At 42.7% G+C, this 19852-nt stretch overlaps 1 protein-coding gene across 1 annotated transcript in view; it reads left to right on the top strand.

Moving 5' to 3' along the window:
- The first annotated feature begins 521 nt into the window (after positions 1-521).
- The window catches only part of LOC138473640 (trypsin-3-like), a 309853-nt gene continuing 290522 nt past the window's right edge, over positions 522-19852 (top strand). The window contains exon 1 of the mRNA XM_069612171.1: positions 522-882. Within this exon, the coding sequence (XP_069468272.1) occupies positions 828-882 (55 nt within the window). The 5' untranslated portion in view covers positions 522-827. The remainder of the gene's footprint in view (positions 883-19852) is intronic.

Here is a 19852-nt window from a genome sequence, read left to right as displayed (position 1 = left end):
AACTAGGATACTTTAGGGAGAAGGCTCATCTTATAAAAAGATCATCATTTTCTACACCCCCCCTTGCTTCCACCATTCTCTCCCACTGGTATGGGGAGGGTGGAGGTGGTTTTAGGGGCTAGATAAGGGAACAGTGATATACTTTAATGTGCTTTCATACCTTTTTGGTCAATATTTCAGGAATATAGTTGTACAGGTCATATATAGTGTTCTTTCTTAGGATATTTAATGTCATACTATGCTAAAATAATCATACTCAATGACATGTGTAACAAAACTCATCTCCCCTTGTACTGCACCTGGATATAAAACCACTTTCCCTTGCCAGCATTGTTGAAGTGCTTCAGCGTGTCCGCCTTGAGGGCAGAATGGATGTCACACAAGGTAGGAAGGAGGAAATACAGTGTACTTTAGGCCATAGCTATTGTGGCGAATGAGAAGCTGCGCCTTTATAACCTCATGCAACATTGCCTTTGACAGGTGAAACGTTCATTTTATCCAGGTGCGGCTGGCGGGATGAAGATGAGTGGGGCCCTCGCAGCGCAAGAGCTCCAGCACATCCAGGCCTGCTGCCTCACTGGGCCTCGCCCTATCAGGTGGAGGGGAGGAAAGATGAGAGCACGGTCACGCCAGCTAGACAGACACCTGTGTCCTGTCCGCCACATCCTCCCATGAATAATGGATTGTCCTCTCCGGGAATCCGGTTGCCCGGGAAACGGAAATGGACCCGGGACGGCAGTGGGTGGGCCTGCTGCGGTTGACTTTGCCTTCTGCATCCACATTTCCATGTCACTGGACAGGTGTCTTCATTCCCCACTCGAATCACCATGAATTACTGCAGATTCCGACTCCTGCTCTTCCTGCCGCTCCTGATCCTAAAAGGTACGTTTTGTCCATCCAAGTGAGCCCTTGTGTGTTGCGTTTATTGGAGCTCGTGGGTGGGCATCAGGGCACGCTTGGAATTTCCAGAATGGGAGCCCAGCCTGAGAGATTTCATGAGGTCGCACTGCTTTACTGAGGTAAGCCTTATCTTTGAAGGAAGAAAGCCTAAAAAACATACAGAACTTTGTGGGGAGAGGCAATGTTTTTCTTCAAGCAGAGGGATTCCCCAAAAGTGAGAAAGGACGAGAACCCTTAAATGGGAAGAAAACAGAAAAAGGGTAAACCTTTTAAGGACACCTTGCACCGTATGGTGCACCAGTCCAGTGCAATTTTGCAGGTCATTTGCACCAAATGCTGTGCAGAATTGCACAGTTCCGGTCAAAATTCTCTTTCATAGGGCCCTAGTGGTCAAATGTTTCCCTACCACTAATAAGGTTTCTTTACAGAGGGGGGGGGGGTCTTCCAATCTGAACCTTAGGTGAGAAAGCAATGCACTATAGAGACTGACACACCGAGATTACATTACACGAGTGGGCCACTATGTGCACGTATTTGCAGAGAAGAAGAAACTCATGTAATATTAGGACCATAGATTATGTGCGTGTTTGTCAGTAAAACATGTTCCTGTGCAAGCCTTATTAGGTATATGTGTGTTTGTGATTATATGAGTGAGGTTGTTTGTGGCTGGGTATGCGTGTCAATGTAGGTGTATGGATGTGCGTCTTTCTGAGACTGAGCAATCTGTTGCCCCCGTTCACTGCACTGGGTGCTAGCAGATCCCTTCCTGCCAAATTGCCCACCCTCCCTCTGCGACATTTTTAGCGACGTTGGTAGCTCTCTTGTATCGATCCCTTGCGACATGCTTCCCTATCTGTGTACTTTCCTCTATGACTTGTAAAGAGCTCTGGTGCTTCCCGAAGCTAGGTCGGTGCTCAATAACTACCCTAATCGTAATAATAATTCAGATTATGCTTGCACGAGGAAGGCTATGCATAGAGGATGTGCCTGTGCTTTAAAGTGTGTGTGTGTGTGTGTGTGGAAATGGCATGTGTAATGGTGTAAAGGCAACCACTCAGAATCCTCAGAATCACTTTGGGTGTCACTATTGCCCAATGACAGAGATGCACAAACATGCGCGTGCGCGCACACACACACATGCGCCCTCTTCGGGCCAGATTCTCAAAATGTTTTTGGCACACAAGCGAAAAGGCACCTGCTCTTTTGCACCAAAAAAGGTGGCATCGCAGTTCTCACAATTCTCAAAAAGCATCGGAATGAGTGCATTTATCACCAGCAAAGAGTGGAGACTTGTTGGTACGATTGAGACATAATTTCAACCCCTCCATCCCCCACTCTGTAATTCCTTCCAAAAAGTAACAGAGCAGTGAATGACAACTTTTTAAGTATCGAGAACATTCCGCTCCAGTTTGCAGTGCTTTCGACAACAAATATTAACGTTAACAAGAAATTGATGGCATCTATTGTATCCGGTTCATAATGAGAAAAAAAAAAAGAGGACACCAACCAATCACCTGCAGGTTGCATATAGAGCCAACCAATGAGAGCACAAACCACTAACATCATTTGCATGTTGTGACAATGAGCACACTCACTGGGACAGAGAACATCACGTTTCCACCTGCGGTTCAAAGTCAGCAAATGGGTTTAACATGCTATTTGTATAACACTGAATGAAGCAAGAAGGTTTTGTCCCCCTTTATATCACACCATGATGTTTGTACTGGGGCAAAACACAAAGCAGTCCGATTTCTGTGCTTTGCTGTATCACATACAAAGAGGCATGTTTTGGCGCATATAATATCCATCTTTTGCATTAAGAAAGCTGAGCAACAATGGTTTTTCTTCACTGTATGGATAGAAACATTTATGGAACAGGGTCCTAGCTAAACTTGCAGCAAGCCCTATTTGCTATGTTCCCTATCCCTCTGGCAGAAAAAATGAAAACATCTTTTTCGCCCCATTGCAAAAACCTTTGTGTAATATGGATTGGTGGAAAACCTGCTTCGCCCATTCTGTTTTATGCAAGGAGCAAGACATGGATTGGTGGAAAACCTGCTTGGCCCATTCTGTTTTATGCAAGGAGCAAGACATGGATTGGTGGAAAACCTGCTTCGCCCATTCTGTTTTATGCAAGGAGCAAGACATGGATTGGTGGAAAACCTGCTTGGCCCATTCTGTTTTATGCAAGGAGCAAAACGAGTGCTGTGCACATTTGCTGATATTTTAGCAACATTGTAATCATTAGATAATCTGGCGCCAGGCAATTGTTGTAACTAGTAGTTGTAACTGATTTATTTGTCATTCGAAGATGGTATTGTATAATGTTTGTGTGTGTGTGTTATTTTGACAGATTTGTGTTGGGTGCAGTGGAACATCTCATGATAGGTCTTTATTTCGTGGAATGTTCTGCATTTCGTTCTGTTTATTTGACCCTACTGTACATGTTCGGTGACCGTACCATGTTTTGGTGCAACAGATCAGACGGTGTGCTTTCACAGAATAATATTCCTTTTGCAGAATATGTTTTATTCTATTTTGATGTTCCTACGTCCCTAGAGCACATGACTGATTGGAGATGTGTGCATATTTGGGGCTGTGGGTGTATTTTTGCTTGCATTTTGCTAAATGTTTTCATGTTGCTGTATATTTTTCTTTTTCATTTGTTGCATATTTTTCAGAATTATTTTCTTTTTTCTTTTGTCCCTCTTGTCCTACTGCACATGTATAGTGACACCACAGTGCGTTTGCTGTGGGAGATCTTCTTGTACGTTTTGGATAATATTTTTCCTCTTCTAGTTTAGTTTTAATTTAGTTTTGTCCCTTTGACCCTAGTGCTGAACTGAATGTGCGTGTGTGTGTATGGTGGGGCTGCAGATGTTTCCGTGCTTCGTGTGGCATATTTTGAATTCCATTTGTTCTTCTGCGTCTACTGCGCATGCATGAAAATATCACTACTTTTATTTCTCGAGTTTGGCTGATCTGGTTTCGAGCTTTATGATGCATGCACTTACTTCAACCTAAGCCTAGTTGTATGCTAAAAATCTTAAAAAATGGAAGTAGAAATTTTCGAGAAAGAACGTGGAGGATAAGGCTTTTTTTTTGGCCTCAGAATGTTAACTTTTTTTCAGCAGTCATATTAGGCGTGAAAACACTGATGAAACCTTGTCCATGGCTTTTCCACCGGAGTAAAATGTGTGCCAACTTTGGTGAACTGAGAACAAACGTTACAGAACAAAACGATTATACGGCACGGGTAGCATAATATTTATGTAAACATATACTTTTGAACTGGTGTAACTGATAATTAAGCATGCAGTGTTAGTCTTTACATGTGTGACCCGTGTGGGCGACAAAATATTGGAAGCCAGATTGAGCGTTTTTCTTAGTGCTGCCTCTTTAACCAAAAGGCCAAGTATTTAAAGCTCCAAAAGGATCTGACTTTTTCCTTCTTCCTTTTCCCTTGTTCCACTTTGCTTTGTAAGGGACGGATACTTTTCTAATTTGTTTGAATGTGGTGGAGCGATTACAAGAGAGAAGATTGAAGAGGGAGACCCACACGTGGCCCTCATCACACCCATCCCACCCTCAGCCCGGTGACAGAGCAACGAGAGATGTACATCGCTTCTGGGCCCTTCCTCACCATCGTTGATGTATCAGAGGTGTGAAAAGTGCTACTCACTCAGAAAACCATTCAGACCATACCCGGATGAGAGTATTGAAGAGATACAGCTGTCATGAATCAAACAAGTCGACTGACTGCAACCTCGAAGCACCCCGATGACATCATGACTGACATCATGACATAGATACATTAGACATGAAGCACAAAAACATCCCTGCATGAAGCTACACAAACACTTTAGTTTATTGCTGATAGACACAAAGCAAATGCTTATGACTCACATAGAGGACTGACACACGTATACCTTTTGCTATGCGGAAACTGCAAGATGCCCAAGAAAACATACCAATGGATTGCCTAAGCTTAATTGCAAATAACATGGACAGCCATGCGAGTAAAGGTGGAAGCTATAGGTACATTGGAGTGAACGTGAAAAGCAAGATGAACTTCAGAATCCAGGGAAAGGATGACAGACTGATGCTGCTGAAGCATGCAGACAAAGCTTCCAGCACAGACACTATGCACAGCCTCGCCAAGGACAAGGAGGGAAGGAAAGTTTCCAGTCAACAGAAGAGATAGGGCACCTGCAAGGGACTCAGTCAAAATCCTCTTAATTGCAAGCAAAAAAGCTCAATTTTGTGGTCCCTACACACATGACCTGAATATAAGAGACAGAGCCTATTAATTTGAGGCAGATGGAAGAAAGCTGTTCCCATCAAAACAGAGGCAGAATGTTACAATAGTTATACAGGTTCAAAGCTGAATGTCCTGTCTCATGGCCTAGGAGATCGGAGATGGTAACTTATTGGGAACATGAAACACCTTTAGCGTCGTTCTCTCTACCTTGAACAGTTGCACTTGCCTGGTAACTGTCCAAAGGTCCAATGGTGAGAAGACCCTGGGCCACATTAGGACCCTGGCGGTAGCCGTTTCCTTATTAAGGGCACGGCTGCTGCCGGTAATGATTTTTTTCCGGGGCCCAGAAAAGGGCAATAATGGGGTCATGCCGACCTTGGTGGACCCGGTTATTGCCCTTTTCTGGGCTACGGAAAAAAACATTCCCCATTCCCATATGGGAATGGGGAGGATGCTAACAACGGGCCCGTTAATGATGGGCCCGTTGTTAGCATTCTGGACTGCTAGCGGGACCCGCTGAGGACGCCTGGTCTGACCAGGCATTCCTTAGCGGGTTCATCAGCAGTCCTCGTAATTGGGCAGCCCGTAATGAACGGTGCCGGTCTGGTACCGGCACCATTCATTACGTGGCCGCCTGCCTCCTAATGAGGCCCCCTGTCTATCCAATCCCTGAACACCTTCCATGATAAGCATACAATATGTTTCACCGGCCAATCACCTTTTTACAAACCTGCAACCCTGTATTTGTAACACATAGAGGTGGTCCCAATGATCATACTAATCCCTTATAGATTACAGATGTAGTTCACCTCACTAACCAGTCCTCTCCCCTGTTAGGTTTCTGGGATGTAACTTTGTTTTTGTGATGTCACTAGTCAACAAAACGTAACGACAGGTGCCTGGAGAGTGGGAGCACTTGGAGAATGTTGCATTGTTCATGTTGTGATCCCCGCTGCGAACTACAAGTGTTTGCTTGGCAACCAAGCAGCAATCCCCTTCTGGGACCCATGTGGCCCCATTGCTGTCTGCCATGCCCATAAAGGAGAGTAGACTTAAGCATAACCACAAGTTAAGTTAATTAAAAATGTATTATACCTGTGTGCATGATTTCAGTGCTCTTGTATGCAAAGTATGTCTGTCTGAGCATGTGTGTCTGTGTGCACCTGCAAGAGTTTGAATGAGTGTGCATGCATGTACTATTGTGTGAGTGTGGCAGTGTGTGTGTGCTGGTGCAATGAATGCATGTGTTTGTTTGGAGATGGAATGGTGAGATGGAGACAGGGGGAGAGTGAAGAGAGTATCAGGATCAGAGGCTGCACTGCAGCGGGCCGTTGAGGCAGCCTATATATGATATACAGATTCAAAGCTGACAAACACTGTCTGATTCCTTGACTGCTACTCTTCTGGACTATGGATTTGGTAGATGTCACTAATCGGTGTGTGGGTTGCAACGTGATAAAGCATCCAACTGTCATGCTGGATATCGTTTACTGGCAGCGGAGGCTACGGCTGCCTGGGAGGTCTTAAATCTCAAGGATTCTGTATTCATGTAAGGGTAGATTCAACAAAAGTGGGTATAGTATAACACGGATGCGCTTGCCTCCTTGAATTTCAAAATGGGGTCCCTCAGCGCTGTAAAAACATGAAAAGGACCCCCAACCTTCCTAAATTGACACAACAAATGAAAACGTATGTTGCTAAGGTAGTGCTGCTCATGCTTGAACAGACACTGCGGGATCTAACTCGCTCCTTTGATAATTGTAACATGTAATGGCACCTAGATATAAAGACTTAATTTCACGATCACTGCATTTTGCTCATTAGTGGCATTGGAGACGACATAACGAATTCAAAACGACTTTAGCTGTTTTACCACATAGATGCATTGACATTATAGGACCGCAAACTGGGATCTTTCCCAATATATACCTTATCGCATCAGGAAAACCTCTGCACACACAGGAACTTGGGATTCTTGATGATAGAATCATCTTTCCTGGGGAATCTCACAGATTATACTTTGCCAGGAATCTCGTGAACTGGAAGATTTTGCCTTGAGGACGACTGTCAGTCCGAAACATGTGTCGGCTGTATCTGTGTTGATCTTGAGAATAAATCAAGGCATAAAGAACACGTCTCGTTTATGATACTATTCAAACTACGCATGGGCTAAAATCAGTTGTGTTATATAATCCATTAGGGGTCACAGCGCTACCTTAGCAAAATACATTTTCATTTGTTCATGTAAGGGTATGTTCAGTTTTTGGATATATCTGGTTCTGTTCAGGGGAAAGCATGTTAGGCCCAAGGACTGGGCTCTCTGACCTTTGTTGTGCAGTGAACCACACATCATTATCTGTGTTGGAAAGGGTGCAGATGCCCGCTCCATGAACCTTGGGATCCACTGCTTAAGCTCTAGTGTGTTGCCCATTAGATGGTAACGTGCCACACCTCCCGGGAAGACAAGGCTGGGGAAACACACATGGCTAAGAATGGAGTGGGAAGTCTAGAGGATTTGCCTTACACTTTCTCGGAGACCAGCAAAACAAGTCAGGTGGCAGTGGCCCAGGGTTGTCCCAGTCCCATCCCCCATCCTCAAACATGGGACTTCGTCACAATATCTAAAATGGACACCCACACCACTTAGAAATTTGACAATAAATGCTTCACACATGCTGTGTTTCTAACACATCCTTGTGTTAGAAACAGAGTGGGCCAAGGTGGTGCATCAACTCCACAACCATCCACCATCCTTGACATGGATGCATCTGGAGAGTGGCAGTGTACCGAGATGCATCTTTATACAGGGATTTGACAGATGCAAAGGCAATAAAATGCAAAGACAAGGCAATAAAGTGCATAGACAGTAAAGTGCAAAGTCAACGAAGTGCAGAGGCAAGAACAAGCCAGGAGTAAATATTATTCGGATTTACAAATCAAGTGATTTTTACCAAACCAGCACTATTTAAAAGTTTTATGGTCGCCACTGTTAAAAGAGTCTCTCCTCCACTTGAAAGTCTGTAGAACATGTCCATGGAGTGCATAAGTTCAACATTATATACATATTTATTCAATAAGGACAGTCTAGAATCTTGAAGTGGAGCACAATAAATTAAAACATGCTCTCTTGTATGAAGCTGACCAGATACCTTAAAGATAGGACAGAGACCCATATCCCTATTATCGGAGTTAGATCTACATTGCCTCATTTCCCCTGTTAATAATAAGTTCAGTCTGAACCTAAGAAACTAGCCACACCAATATGCACTCAGGAACCTATTTAAAGAAGCGCGGAGAGACCCCAACGGCTTTTCCAAAATATACAGTTTATACGACCTTGCCTTGTCGATCGTAAGCCGCCAATCTGTTTCCCAAAGCCGTTTCTTCAAAGAATTAGAGATCAACTCCCCCATACCCTGACCACATTCTAAAAAAATTGAATCTTCAAATCTTTTAAAACTCATTAAAGGTGCATAGGTCATACGCATCACAGGATCTTGCAGATCTATGTATTTTTTTTAAAACAATTTTTATTAATTTTAACAACAATACAAACCAAACTTGCAGTCCATTTTATATCATTCTGGATTTGCATCAATCCAAGAATATATTCTGCTCCCTCAACACCTCCCCATCCACCCAAGCCTATTCTTCTACACATTCTGTTCCTTTGCCTTCCAGTTGGGGTCCTTCCCCCATGCTCTCTACTGAGTCCCGGTCACTCCACCAATCGTTCGTGGGCCCAAATAGCATAACTACTAAGTGTTTCCAAGCTGTCAAGCTTTCTGCTTCCCCCTCCCCACCAGAGTTGCTTACCTCTTGACATACTGCAGTTTCAGCTTCTGCCCATTTTTGTAGGTCTTTCCACCACACTTCTACTCTCGGACCGTGGCATGCCTTCCAGCTCATAGCAACTCTTAGTTTGCTGACATGCTTAATTTTACTCGGTCTGGGAAACCTTCCTATCACGCACGCCCACGCTGATTCTACCATTAACTTAACCCCCTTTATCTTCAGCCTATGCGCTACTTCTCCCCAGAATCTCTCAATCACTGGGCACGCCCAAAACATGTGCACCATCCCAGCATCCTCCTCGTCACATTTAGGGCATGATTGCCATCCTGCATTTACGAATTTTGCTATTCTCTGGGGCGTCATATACGCTCTGTGGGTGACATATAGCTGTATCTGCTGCAACGTTGCATTCCTTGACACCTTCTTATGGTACCTTTGGGCTCTCTCCCACATCTCATCAGTCATAGGGGTACCCACATCTTCCTCCCACTCTGTCTTAGTTGTGCTAGTTCTTTCCCCACTTTGGACATCACCATCTCATATAGTCTGGATATCTCATGCCCTCCTGCTATGTCATATATTACATCTAAGGTGGCGTCCGGTTGACCTTCCAATATTATCTCTGACCATGATTCTTTGATCCGCCGCACCACCCCATGGTATGTGATGTATTGTCCCATTTGTAGTCCTGTTTCCTTCACCAGCGTCTCAAACTCCTTAATCCTCCCCTCTTGCCATACGTCACCCATAGTTGCTATCCCAACTGGTTCCCAATGCTTCCTAATCATCTTCATTAGTTGGCCGTCGTTTCCCACAAGCGCTACAAGTGGCACTTGCGGGGAACACGGGGATGAGTTCTCCATTACCTGACAGATCCTATGCCATATTTCCCATCCCAGTAACGTCATTTTTGGGCGCACTTTCATATCTGTTCTGGGCAGCCACATCATTTCTTGTAAGAAGAACGGTGCACATTCAAGTCTAGACAGCCTAGATTCTGAGGTTGAGTCTTCTGATAGCCATTTTGCTACATATTGTAATTGACTTGCCAAGTAATAGACTTCGTAGTTTGGCAATTTTATCCCCCCTATGCAGATCCATGTATAGCGTGCTCGGAGGGGGATGTAACAGCACTCGATAAAGAGCTAGGGATTTCCACTTCAGATGACAAGTCAAGGAGACCAACCCCAGTTCTAGTTGCAAAGCAACCACAGGGAGACAATCTGGCAGACCTAGGACTTAATCTCCATACCGCACATTAGAGCTGGGGTAACGTTCCTTTGATAGAAGTCCAGCAGCAGCAGCACTATGGGAAAACGAAAGAATTATACATATATTCTTTTCATTTGAACTGCAAATTGACTGGCTTTTTCCATTACATGTGCCAATGTGGAACATCTATTAGGGGTTGCCTCAATTACAAAGCCCAAGTATGTAATATTTGTTTTTTGCATCAAAGGGTTATTATGTATAATCTATTTAAAATCCACTGGCTTCTTTCCACGCTTATAAAACCTTATGATATGCGTCTTTTTCATTCATTAGAATCTCGTTTTCTCGGGCATAAATTTCCATTGATCCCGCAAGACTCTGCAGCCCAACTTGTGTCCTAGCTAAAAGGAAAACATCATCCACATACGTGAGATACCAGACTTGAAGAGCAGGAATTTTTGGGGGTACAAAGCTAGCCAGTCGCAAAGGCTCACCCAAAATTGAAAGATATATATTAAGGAGGCAAGGGACCAGCACACACCCTTGTTTTAGTCCTCTGAATGTCTGAAACCTATCAGTCAATGCCCCATGCGTGTTCAATCCTACCTGTAACACACTGTCATCATGAAGATAAATGAAAATGGATAGTAAGGCGTGAGAAAGATCCCAGTCACCAAGCTTAGTCCATAATAATGACAGATTAAGAGAGTCAAAAGCATGGGAGAAGTCAATTGCCGTAGCATAGATTGGTCTTGCTTAGGCTCACTCTTATATACAGCCTAATATAAAACCGTTTAAGGTTGTTGATAATGTTCTTCTAAAGCATGTCAGAAATGCCTGTTGGCACCCTAAGCATTAGCCCAAGACTCCAATTCCCTCAGAACAATCCCTGCAAAAAATGCTGCTGTCACTGTCCACCAGGGAAATTCAGAAATAATTCAAGGGACCAGCCCTGTCTCCTTTTTAAATATTGGAATTATTATTGATTGCTTCTATGACAGGGGAGTAGATTTGGATTCTAGTACTGAAACAAACAAAATAAATAGGAGAGTAGCCCACATCGCTGGGGCAGATTTTAGTAGGGCATTCGTCCACCCATTGGGTCCAGACGCCTGTGAATTCGAGGATTTCCTAATGGCATCCTCTATCAATTCAATTGAAATATTCAAAGACCACAGTCCTCCAAATTTTGGACGAGGGAATGAATGCTTTGACCTTCTATAAAGAAATCTAAAATGTTTTCCCTCATACCTTTTGAGATAGAGCTATTCTGACTCAGTATCTGGTGTTTTATAAGAGTATTAGTGACCATGCAAAAATTACAAGACTTTTTCTCCAAGACAACACAAAGCAACCTCTCTCGCCCTCTATCTGTTGTTGGATAAACATAAAACACTTTAACCAATTTTTAAGATGTTCTTTCAGCTTTCTAACTGTGTCTCTATATATAATCTCGTTTACACAAGAAACACTTGTGTAAAGGCACCTTATGAATGCCGTATCATATCATATCATATCATATCGTACAATCTCCTTATATTTGTACACAGTTCTTTCTTTTGTGCTTGATCAGTGAGATTAAACAACAAGCCCATTACCCCTTACGAGGTTGAGGTACTCAAATTATTCGTGAACCTATCCAAAAAAGGCACATACCTAAATACGTTTAGATGGTATCTCGTCTCTTACAAACTGGTGACATTTGAGAAATGTGCATGTTCATTATAATATTTCTGAATGTTAGTAATCCTTCTCACAACTCTATTACCCCCATAATGTACTAATAAATCTCTTCAGTTCACATATGATTCACTCTATAACTTAAAACCAAAAATAGCTAAAAGTGGATTGTAATCACTTAAAGTTGTATTTTATACCTTTAACTCTACACACGAATCCAAGAGATTTTCAGACATTAGCACAAAAACAATACAAGAGGATTTGATCCCATTTTTCCAAGTTGGCATGGCCGGTACATCTCCTCGCACAGAACCATTTGCTATTTTTAAGTTCTATATGTCAAAAAAGGTCTCCCACCATTTACCAACTAAAATTGACCTCTTTTTAGAACTCATACAAGTGGCACTACACGTGAGGCCTATCTCCTCACTATAAATACACTCCACATTAAGGTCCCCTGTTAATAAAACTTACCAGCTTTCTTCACCCAACAAACTTTCAGATAGCGCTGTTACTTTTGGATAAGAAAGTCTCCCAGTTTGGAACACAAGGGGTTACTGTATATGTTCACTACAAGCAGAGGAGGTTCATCCAAAGTGTTTTTCAAAACAATTTTCACTACCAATATAGCATAAGTCTCATCTCATGATCTTTTAGCAAAACATTGTTAACCTCAGTGATTAAGAACCCTGACTGATGACCACTAGCCCCATTAGTAGGAAGCTGCTGGAACACTGTATATACCTCGAAGCTTATACATTTGGTGAAACAGACCTCCTGAAGCATAATCAAAACGTGTTGCAGCAGGGATATACTTGCCACAGTCAATACAATACAACTATTAAAACCCCTGGTGTTCCGACCTATCACAAACACATCCTGGCCCTCCTCAAGTTCAACTAAAGATTTGTCCTGCAGTCACCCCATTTTCCTGAAGCCACCCACAAAAGCTGGCTCATCCTTGTGTTAGGAACAGGCTTGCTAAGGTAGTGCCTCAACTCCACAACAATCCACCATCCTTGACATGGAAGCATGTGGAGAGTGACAGGGTACAAAGATGCATCTTTATACAGGGATTTGACAATATGCCACTGACACATTCTCAGTGGCAACACACACATCTTGATTGTAGAATGGAGGCCCTATCCTTTTTTTTGGAGATATTTTTCAGGTCACAGGGTGCCTCTGACTCCCGCCAACAACTGAGGCAATTACACACTGCAAATAAAATAGTGGAACCTCCATCCCTGAGATAGATTGACTATGGAAAACCTGTTTACACACTCAGCAAACAGCATATGGATACAAGCATGAATACATGCTAGCAATTGCTCAGCTTTGGTGGGGAGGGTCCCAGCTGAGAAATTAAAGGCTCTGAAAGCTGACAGTCTAAACACTCAACTCTTACTTCTCATGATCGGAATGAAATAATTGGTATTAAATAAGTAGGAGTCATACGTAGGAAACCAGCAGCTGCTTGCCTTGACCATCTGCCTCTTTCTGCCGCCATGCACATTTATTCTCACAATTGCAAATTTGCAGCTCACCTCCCTGCAAAGATCGCTTTTTCTCTCCACACTACATGCATAGATTGTCTACACTATGACAATTTGTTTCTTCAGACGTAAACATGCCTTTTACTCTTACTCACTAGATAGTTTCCACTGGAGGACTATCATTAGCAGGAGTCTCTGATCTTCTTTCTTTTGAATTGAGGTGGCCCATGGAACGTAGAGACCTAAATGGCCCGGGCGGTCCCAGATGAATTGTTGATAGAAGCAGAAGTTCTTCTAATCATCCTTAAGACTTACCCAAATATTTAATGATCCTGGCAGTTCAGATCAGGCATTCTGGCACCTGCTTAAAGTGATGGGTCCCTGTGACTGAACGTTTCCAAGCAGCATAGTGAGATGTCATCAAGGCGTATTCATGCTTTATATACACTTCCAGACAGACCTGCAAATGAGCCACAAAGAAGGGGCTTCGAGTCTTTGGAGGAGTGCATTAGGTGACTGCAACTTTGCTGTAATACATGGAATCCTTCTACTCCTTTGATAGATTGTGGAATCCGTTTTTACTAAGTTGGGGGCCTTCTCCTCTATTACCCAATGTCTAGGGAAGCAGTTATCAATATACGGCCAAACAAGCAACCCCTATATTGAATTCCTTAAATGCCACCTCAAGCAGCCCCATGGATGGCATATATAGCCTATCAACAGCATCGTCATTCAATCCATTTGAAGTTCTATGAGATTTAATCTACTAAATTGTTTACGCTCTGCATTTTACAACGCGTTACAGAGGAGAGTATGCCAAAGCCGTGCATCTTGGACTCCTCCTTTGACTTCCTGCTCCTTCAACAGCATGCGCTGTACTGCATGTCTGATGGCAGAAGGCGATGCAGAAGCTGAGCATCGCCCAAGGCTTTCCATGGCCTATGCCACACTGAGGTCATGCCAGGGTTGTGAAGTCGGTGGAGAACATTTGAAGACATCCTTGTCAAAGCTGCAGCTCTTCATGCCATGACCCTTTGGCGGTTCTTCAGTGGTTTCTGTGGTCTCTGTGGTCTCTTTCATTAGCATCTTAACACCATCCCTTCTCAGAGCTGCAGTGCAGTCCAGGGGAGTTCAAGGGGGGTCACCAGAAAGGGGCTGCCAAAGTGGGTGGAAATGGTGGTGAAAATGGTGATGGCAGGAGCTCTGGCCAATGCAGGGGGTAGCAGGAGCACCCTTAAGGTGCCCGGATGTCTTGCTCCTGGTAATTTTCTGATGTTCCTTACTTGCTTCTCACCACTTACACACATTGTATGTCCTGCTACTTGTCTGATCCCACCTGAGAGCTGAGGAGGGCCAGTGGGTGGATGCAGATGATGATGTGCTGGTTGCAAGAATCACTCTTTCGTTACTGAAGGACTATTCTAGTGTCGTCATGGGGAGGTATTTGGAGTTTAGCATGGGGAAATTCCATGCCAGGAACTTGGGACCTCACTGTGTACACAACATAGATCTTTTATGAATGGATGGAAATTAGGGAAGACAAATAAGTTCAACTATTTCGACATCTGCTACAATGGAGATCTGTCAATTCACCCATTTTAACAAACAGGCACAATATATTGACACAACAATCAAACAGAGCAATTTTTTAGGTATGGTGATCATTACGTGAGAGAACCAATGCAATCCATTCAATTCACAAACATTAGTCAGCTAAGATTTTGGCGGTCTTTCTTTATGGGGCAGGCATTTGGGACTATATGCATGCTGACACGCTACAACTTGTAGAATCTTCATTTTTTCATAGAAAGGTGGCTACTGGGTTTTCACCAAGCGGGCCAAAGCTTCCCTACACATATGAAAGTAGGGCACCCATATGTAAGCAACCAGATTGCTATTTGTGATAATGACAGGGCCATACACAATCTCATCTAAAAACTTAATAAAAGACCAGATGTATGTTTGTCCCTGTATGTTTGTCTGATGCAGTAGCTTTGCCTGTTGTCACAGCTAGAGGGAGCTGTTGCCTTAGGATATAAAGTGTTCATACTGTGTTAATGTAGACCTGCACTTTGGCCGTACCCACCGGCTTCTACATTAATATATAAATTATCTGTGAAGTGTGGTCCGTGACCTTGCCCATAAAGTCCCATATAGCTCTCTCACATTCGAAGGTACATATGGAAATTGGCGATGGAAGCTGCTTTAACCTGTCCAGCACTAGACCAAAAAATGTAATGTTTGTTGCTGAGCATGCTTTGCTCAAATTGTGTGAGGAAGGTAGAGAGGAGATGGAAGGGGACATTTTACACTGACTGGTTTGCAGGGCCTAGAAGCTTACTTAACTATGGAAACGATCTTGCAATCAAAGTAACATTCAGACAAGGGCACAAGTTAATCTATTACCCCTTGCAAAGGTTACATATATATTAGAACAGCTATGTTTCCTAATGCAAATCTTTCTCTATCTATCTATCTATCTATCTATCTATCTATCTATCTATCTATCTATCTATCTATCTATCTATCTATCTATCTATCTATCTATCTATCTTCTATCTTCTATATCTCTCTCCATGTAAAGGGGACATTTGTGGATATGTGTTTGTGTCTGTTTGAAATGTTCAGCATATTTCCCAAACTACTACACAACTGAAATTTGGCATGTGGGTAGGCTCCATGGTGTAAACAATGTAAAAAGTATAACACATAAATCTACCCTTGTCTAATTTATTTTTTGAGTGGTAAATATGCTGATGTGTGTGTGTGTGTGTCTGTTCAAAATGTTAAGCATACTTCCCAACATGCTGCAAACCAGAAATTTGGCATGTGGGTAGGTTCTGTGGTGCAGACATTGTAAAATGTATAGAATATAAACATACGTTTATCTAATTTATGTTTTGCGGGGCACATTCATGGATATGTGTGTGTGTTTGTTCACAATGTTCAGCATACTTCTCAACATCCTACTAATATGAAATCTGTCATGTGGGTTGGTTCCATAGTGTACACAATCTAAAAAGTACAAAATATACATTTTTATTTTTTTAAGTGTTTTTTAAGAGGTCTGCAATGCTTCTATATGCGTATGCGTGTCTGTTTGAAATGTTCAGCATGCTTCCCAGCATGCTACAAACCAGACATTTGGCATGTGGGTAGGTTCCATGATGTAGACAATGTAAACGTATACAATATAATTATACATTTTTCTAATTTATTTTTTGGGGAAAATCTGTGGATATGTGTGTGTGTGTGTCTGTTTGAAATGTTCAGCATATTTCCCAAAATGCTACACACCCGACATTTGGAATGTGAGTAGGTTCCATGGTGTAGAAAATGTAAAAAGTGTAAACTATAAATTTTTCAAAAACAATGTTTAAGCATTTTTTAAGTGGTCTGCAATGTTTGGATATGTGTGTGTCTCTGTTTGAAATGTTCAGCGTACTTGCCAACATGCTACAGACCTGACATTTGGCATGTGGGTAGGTTCCATGGCGTAGACAATGTAAAAAGTTTAAAATATAAATATACCTTTGTCTAATTCATTTTCTGGGGGACATTTGCGGATCTGTTTGTTTGTTTCGAAATGTTCTGCATACTTGCCAACATGCTACAGACCTGACATTTGACATGTGGGTAGGTTCCATGGTGTAGAAAATGTAAAATGTGTAAACTATAACTTTTTCAAAAACAATGTTTAAGCATTTTTTAAGTGGTCTGCAATGTTTGGATATGTGTGTGTCTCTGTTTGAAATGTTCAGCGTACTTGCCAACATGCTACAGACCTGACATTTGGCATGTGGGTAGGTTCCATGGCGTAGACAATGTAAAAAGTTTAAAATATAAATACCTTTGTCTAATTCATTTTCTGGGGGACATTTGCAGATCTGTTTGTTTGTCTGTTTCAAAATGTTCAGCATACTTCCCAATATGCTACAAACCTGAAATGTGGCATGCAGATAGGTTCCATGGTGTACACAATGTAAAAAGTATAGAATATACATGTTTCTAATTTTCATATTTTAAGCGATTTCTTTTAAGTAGTCTGTAATGTTTGGATATGTTTGTGTGTCTGTTCGAAGTGTTCACCATACTTCCCAACACTCTACAAACCTGCAATTTGGCATGTGGGTAGGGTCCATGGTGCAGACGATGTAAAAAGTATAAAATATGAATATACCTTTGTTTTTATTTTAGTAGGATACAACTGCTAGTCTCAGAAGATAAAGTAGGACTATTATTCTTTTTTTTACCTCTAAAGCCCTAACAAAACTGAAAAAGGATATATTATCAGAGCAGTGCTTTGGTGTGTTCACCTAGCTGTTGTACAGGCATGTATTGCATGATTGTGTGCTTATTTACATTTTATGAGTTTAGGAATCCTCCCATGTATTGAGTTTCTGCTGTGCATATATAAATGATGGTATTTATATTTTAACATCTAAGCAATTTTCATTATTAGGTGTTGCATAATCCATATTCAAAATCAACTTGTTTGATCGATTTAGTGAAACAGGGGAGTCAAAATGAACAATTGTACATACTGCATGGAAGCTGCCTGACCCTTTCTTCGCTTCTGAATCCTTTCCCCTAGAGGACAGTCTCTAGGATGCCCTCTCCTGATTATTCTGTACTCCCATGGAGAGGGGTTTGCAGGTGAGAGGTGTGTGCCCAGGACTGAAGCACATCATTGTCTCCTTTGTTGCTCTCACTCTTGAATGGCAAGTGCCCACAGCCTACAGGAGCATCCCAAGAGTAATCCAGACATGATTGTGTGTGCTCTATCCTATTACTCTGTCAACCCCATAGCCCAAGCGCAAGCCAAGTGCCACAACATACCTTAAGAGTCACCTACTCGACTGCCCATAGACATTCGACCCTCAGAGAGCATCCAGCATTCTGGGATGGGCAGAATTCTAATGGCACCACCAGGTTGCAGTTGCTGAAGATGATCCAGAGTGCCCGTGCCATGCTGGCCAACAGAATGTAGAGGACTGCAAACCCGCCTTTCACTTCAACATAGCTTCAAACTGTGGCATGTTCTGGTGTGAATGGGTGTTGATGGGGTGGGGGCAGGTTCTGAAAGCAGGGATCAAGAATTTGGTAGAAAAAGCAGTGCCCCTTTCTGGGGTCTTCCCTCATTGCCTGTCCGCTAGTAAAGGTCATACCACCCCACCCCAGGCAACATTTCAACATATCGGAGACACGCTCCAAGCTCCCTGTAACTCCCATGAACTCCCAACCTGAAGAATAGTTCACCAGTCGATTGATCGGTCACCAGCACCCTCTCTGGCCTATCTGTCCCGCTTAATTCCATAATCCCCAACGCACGAACCGCATCTTTCTTCCCCTCCTTGACCCGGTCTGTGTTGGTCCCCTCTAGGCTTGTGTCATTTTCAGGGAAATCATAAACTGCTCCTCTCAGGGTTTGCTGATGTTCCCGCCATAGAACTTCTCACTATCCCTTTAAGGATTAATCTGCCCCCCCTCTGGAATTGTGCTAGCTCCTCCCATTTTATTGCCTCCTTCCTGGAGTTGGTAATCCCTGACCAATCCATTCTCGACTTTGCTATCCTTCCCCAACTTTTCACCATCTCTCCTGGATAATGCTGCCCCACTCTATTCCTGGAATTTGTAGTCCTCGAACCCTCTTTCTGGAATTGCCCCTTCTGGAGTTTGTTGCCACCCCAGGCCTTGACTTTGTTGTTGGCCCACCTGTATTACTAGTTGCCTTCTCCATTCCCTAACCTTTTGAGTGACATTTGATGTACACAGCCCCCAGGCCCAGTTTCTAGTATTTGCAGGGCCCTGTCTGGCAAAAGAGGTTAGGGGCCCCGTGACATCACCAGGAGTGAGACTACAGAAAGTGATGTCACAGGGCGTGACATCTGTCTTTGATAATCTAGTGCAAAATGGAAAGATAAGTACAAAAATATATAACAATTACATGATTGTACATGGGGCAAAATTATAGTCTGTTAAAACTATGATTTTGTTTTATTACAGACTCAAAATGTTGGCAGATAAGGCACAGTAAGAGAACATGATTTTTACCCAAGGTCACCCACTTTTAGCTACTATGGGAAGCTTGGGTTTGAGCCCAGTTTGCAATAAAGCCCTTGACTGATCAAATATCTTTTCGCCTCTTATTGGTAAACATAGAAAAGAAGTACAACTACCAAATATTCATATCCTTACAGAAATACATTAATCAGAGGGTATGCTTGTAGCTGTAAAATCCCCATTCAGAATGGAGGTATACAAGTGATAGAATGCACAGATATGAATTAAACAGTGTAAAAAGGGGGCAGGGTATTATTTTGTGACTTGGGTGTCTTGTGTGCGGGTTTCAGATTCAAGGGCCCCCATCAGTTCTTATCACACAGCATTAATGCTAATTTAGGGAGACTTGCTGTCATTCACAACTCACAAGAGCTGCCCATTGAAATGTGTAAAATATTATTATTTGCGAGGACAGAAAGCCAGATGTGGCTGGGACTCGTTCTCA

This window comes from Ambystoma mexicanum, chromosome 8 (assembly GCF_040938575.1).
Source record: "Ambystoma mexicanum isolate Mex_15411 chromosome 8, UKY_AmexF1_1, whole genome shotgun sequence".
Taxonomy (NCBI): Eukaryota; Metazoa; Chordata; class Amphibia; order Caudata; family Ambystomatidae; genus Ambystoma; species Ambystoma mexicanum.
The sequence above is the reverse complement of the archived record's forward strand: the minus strand, read 5'-3'. Positions and strand labels throughout refer to the sequence as shown.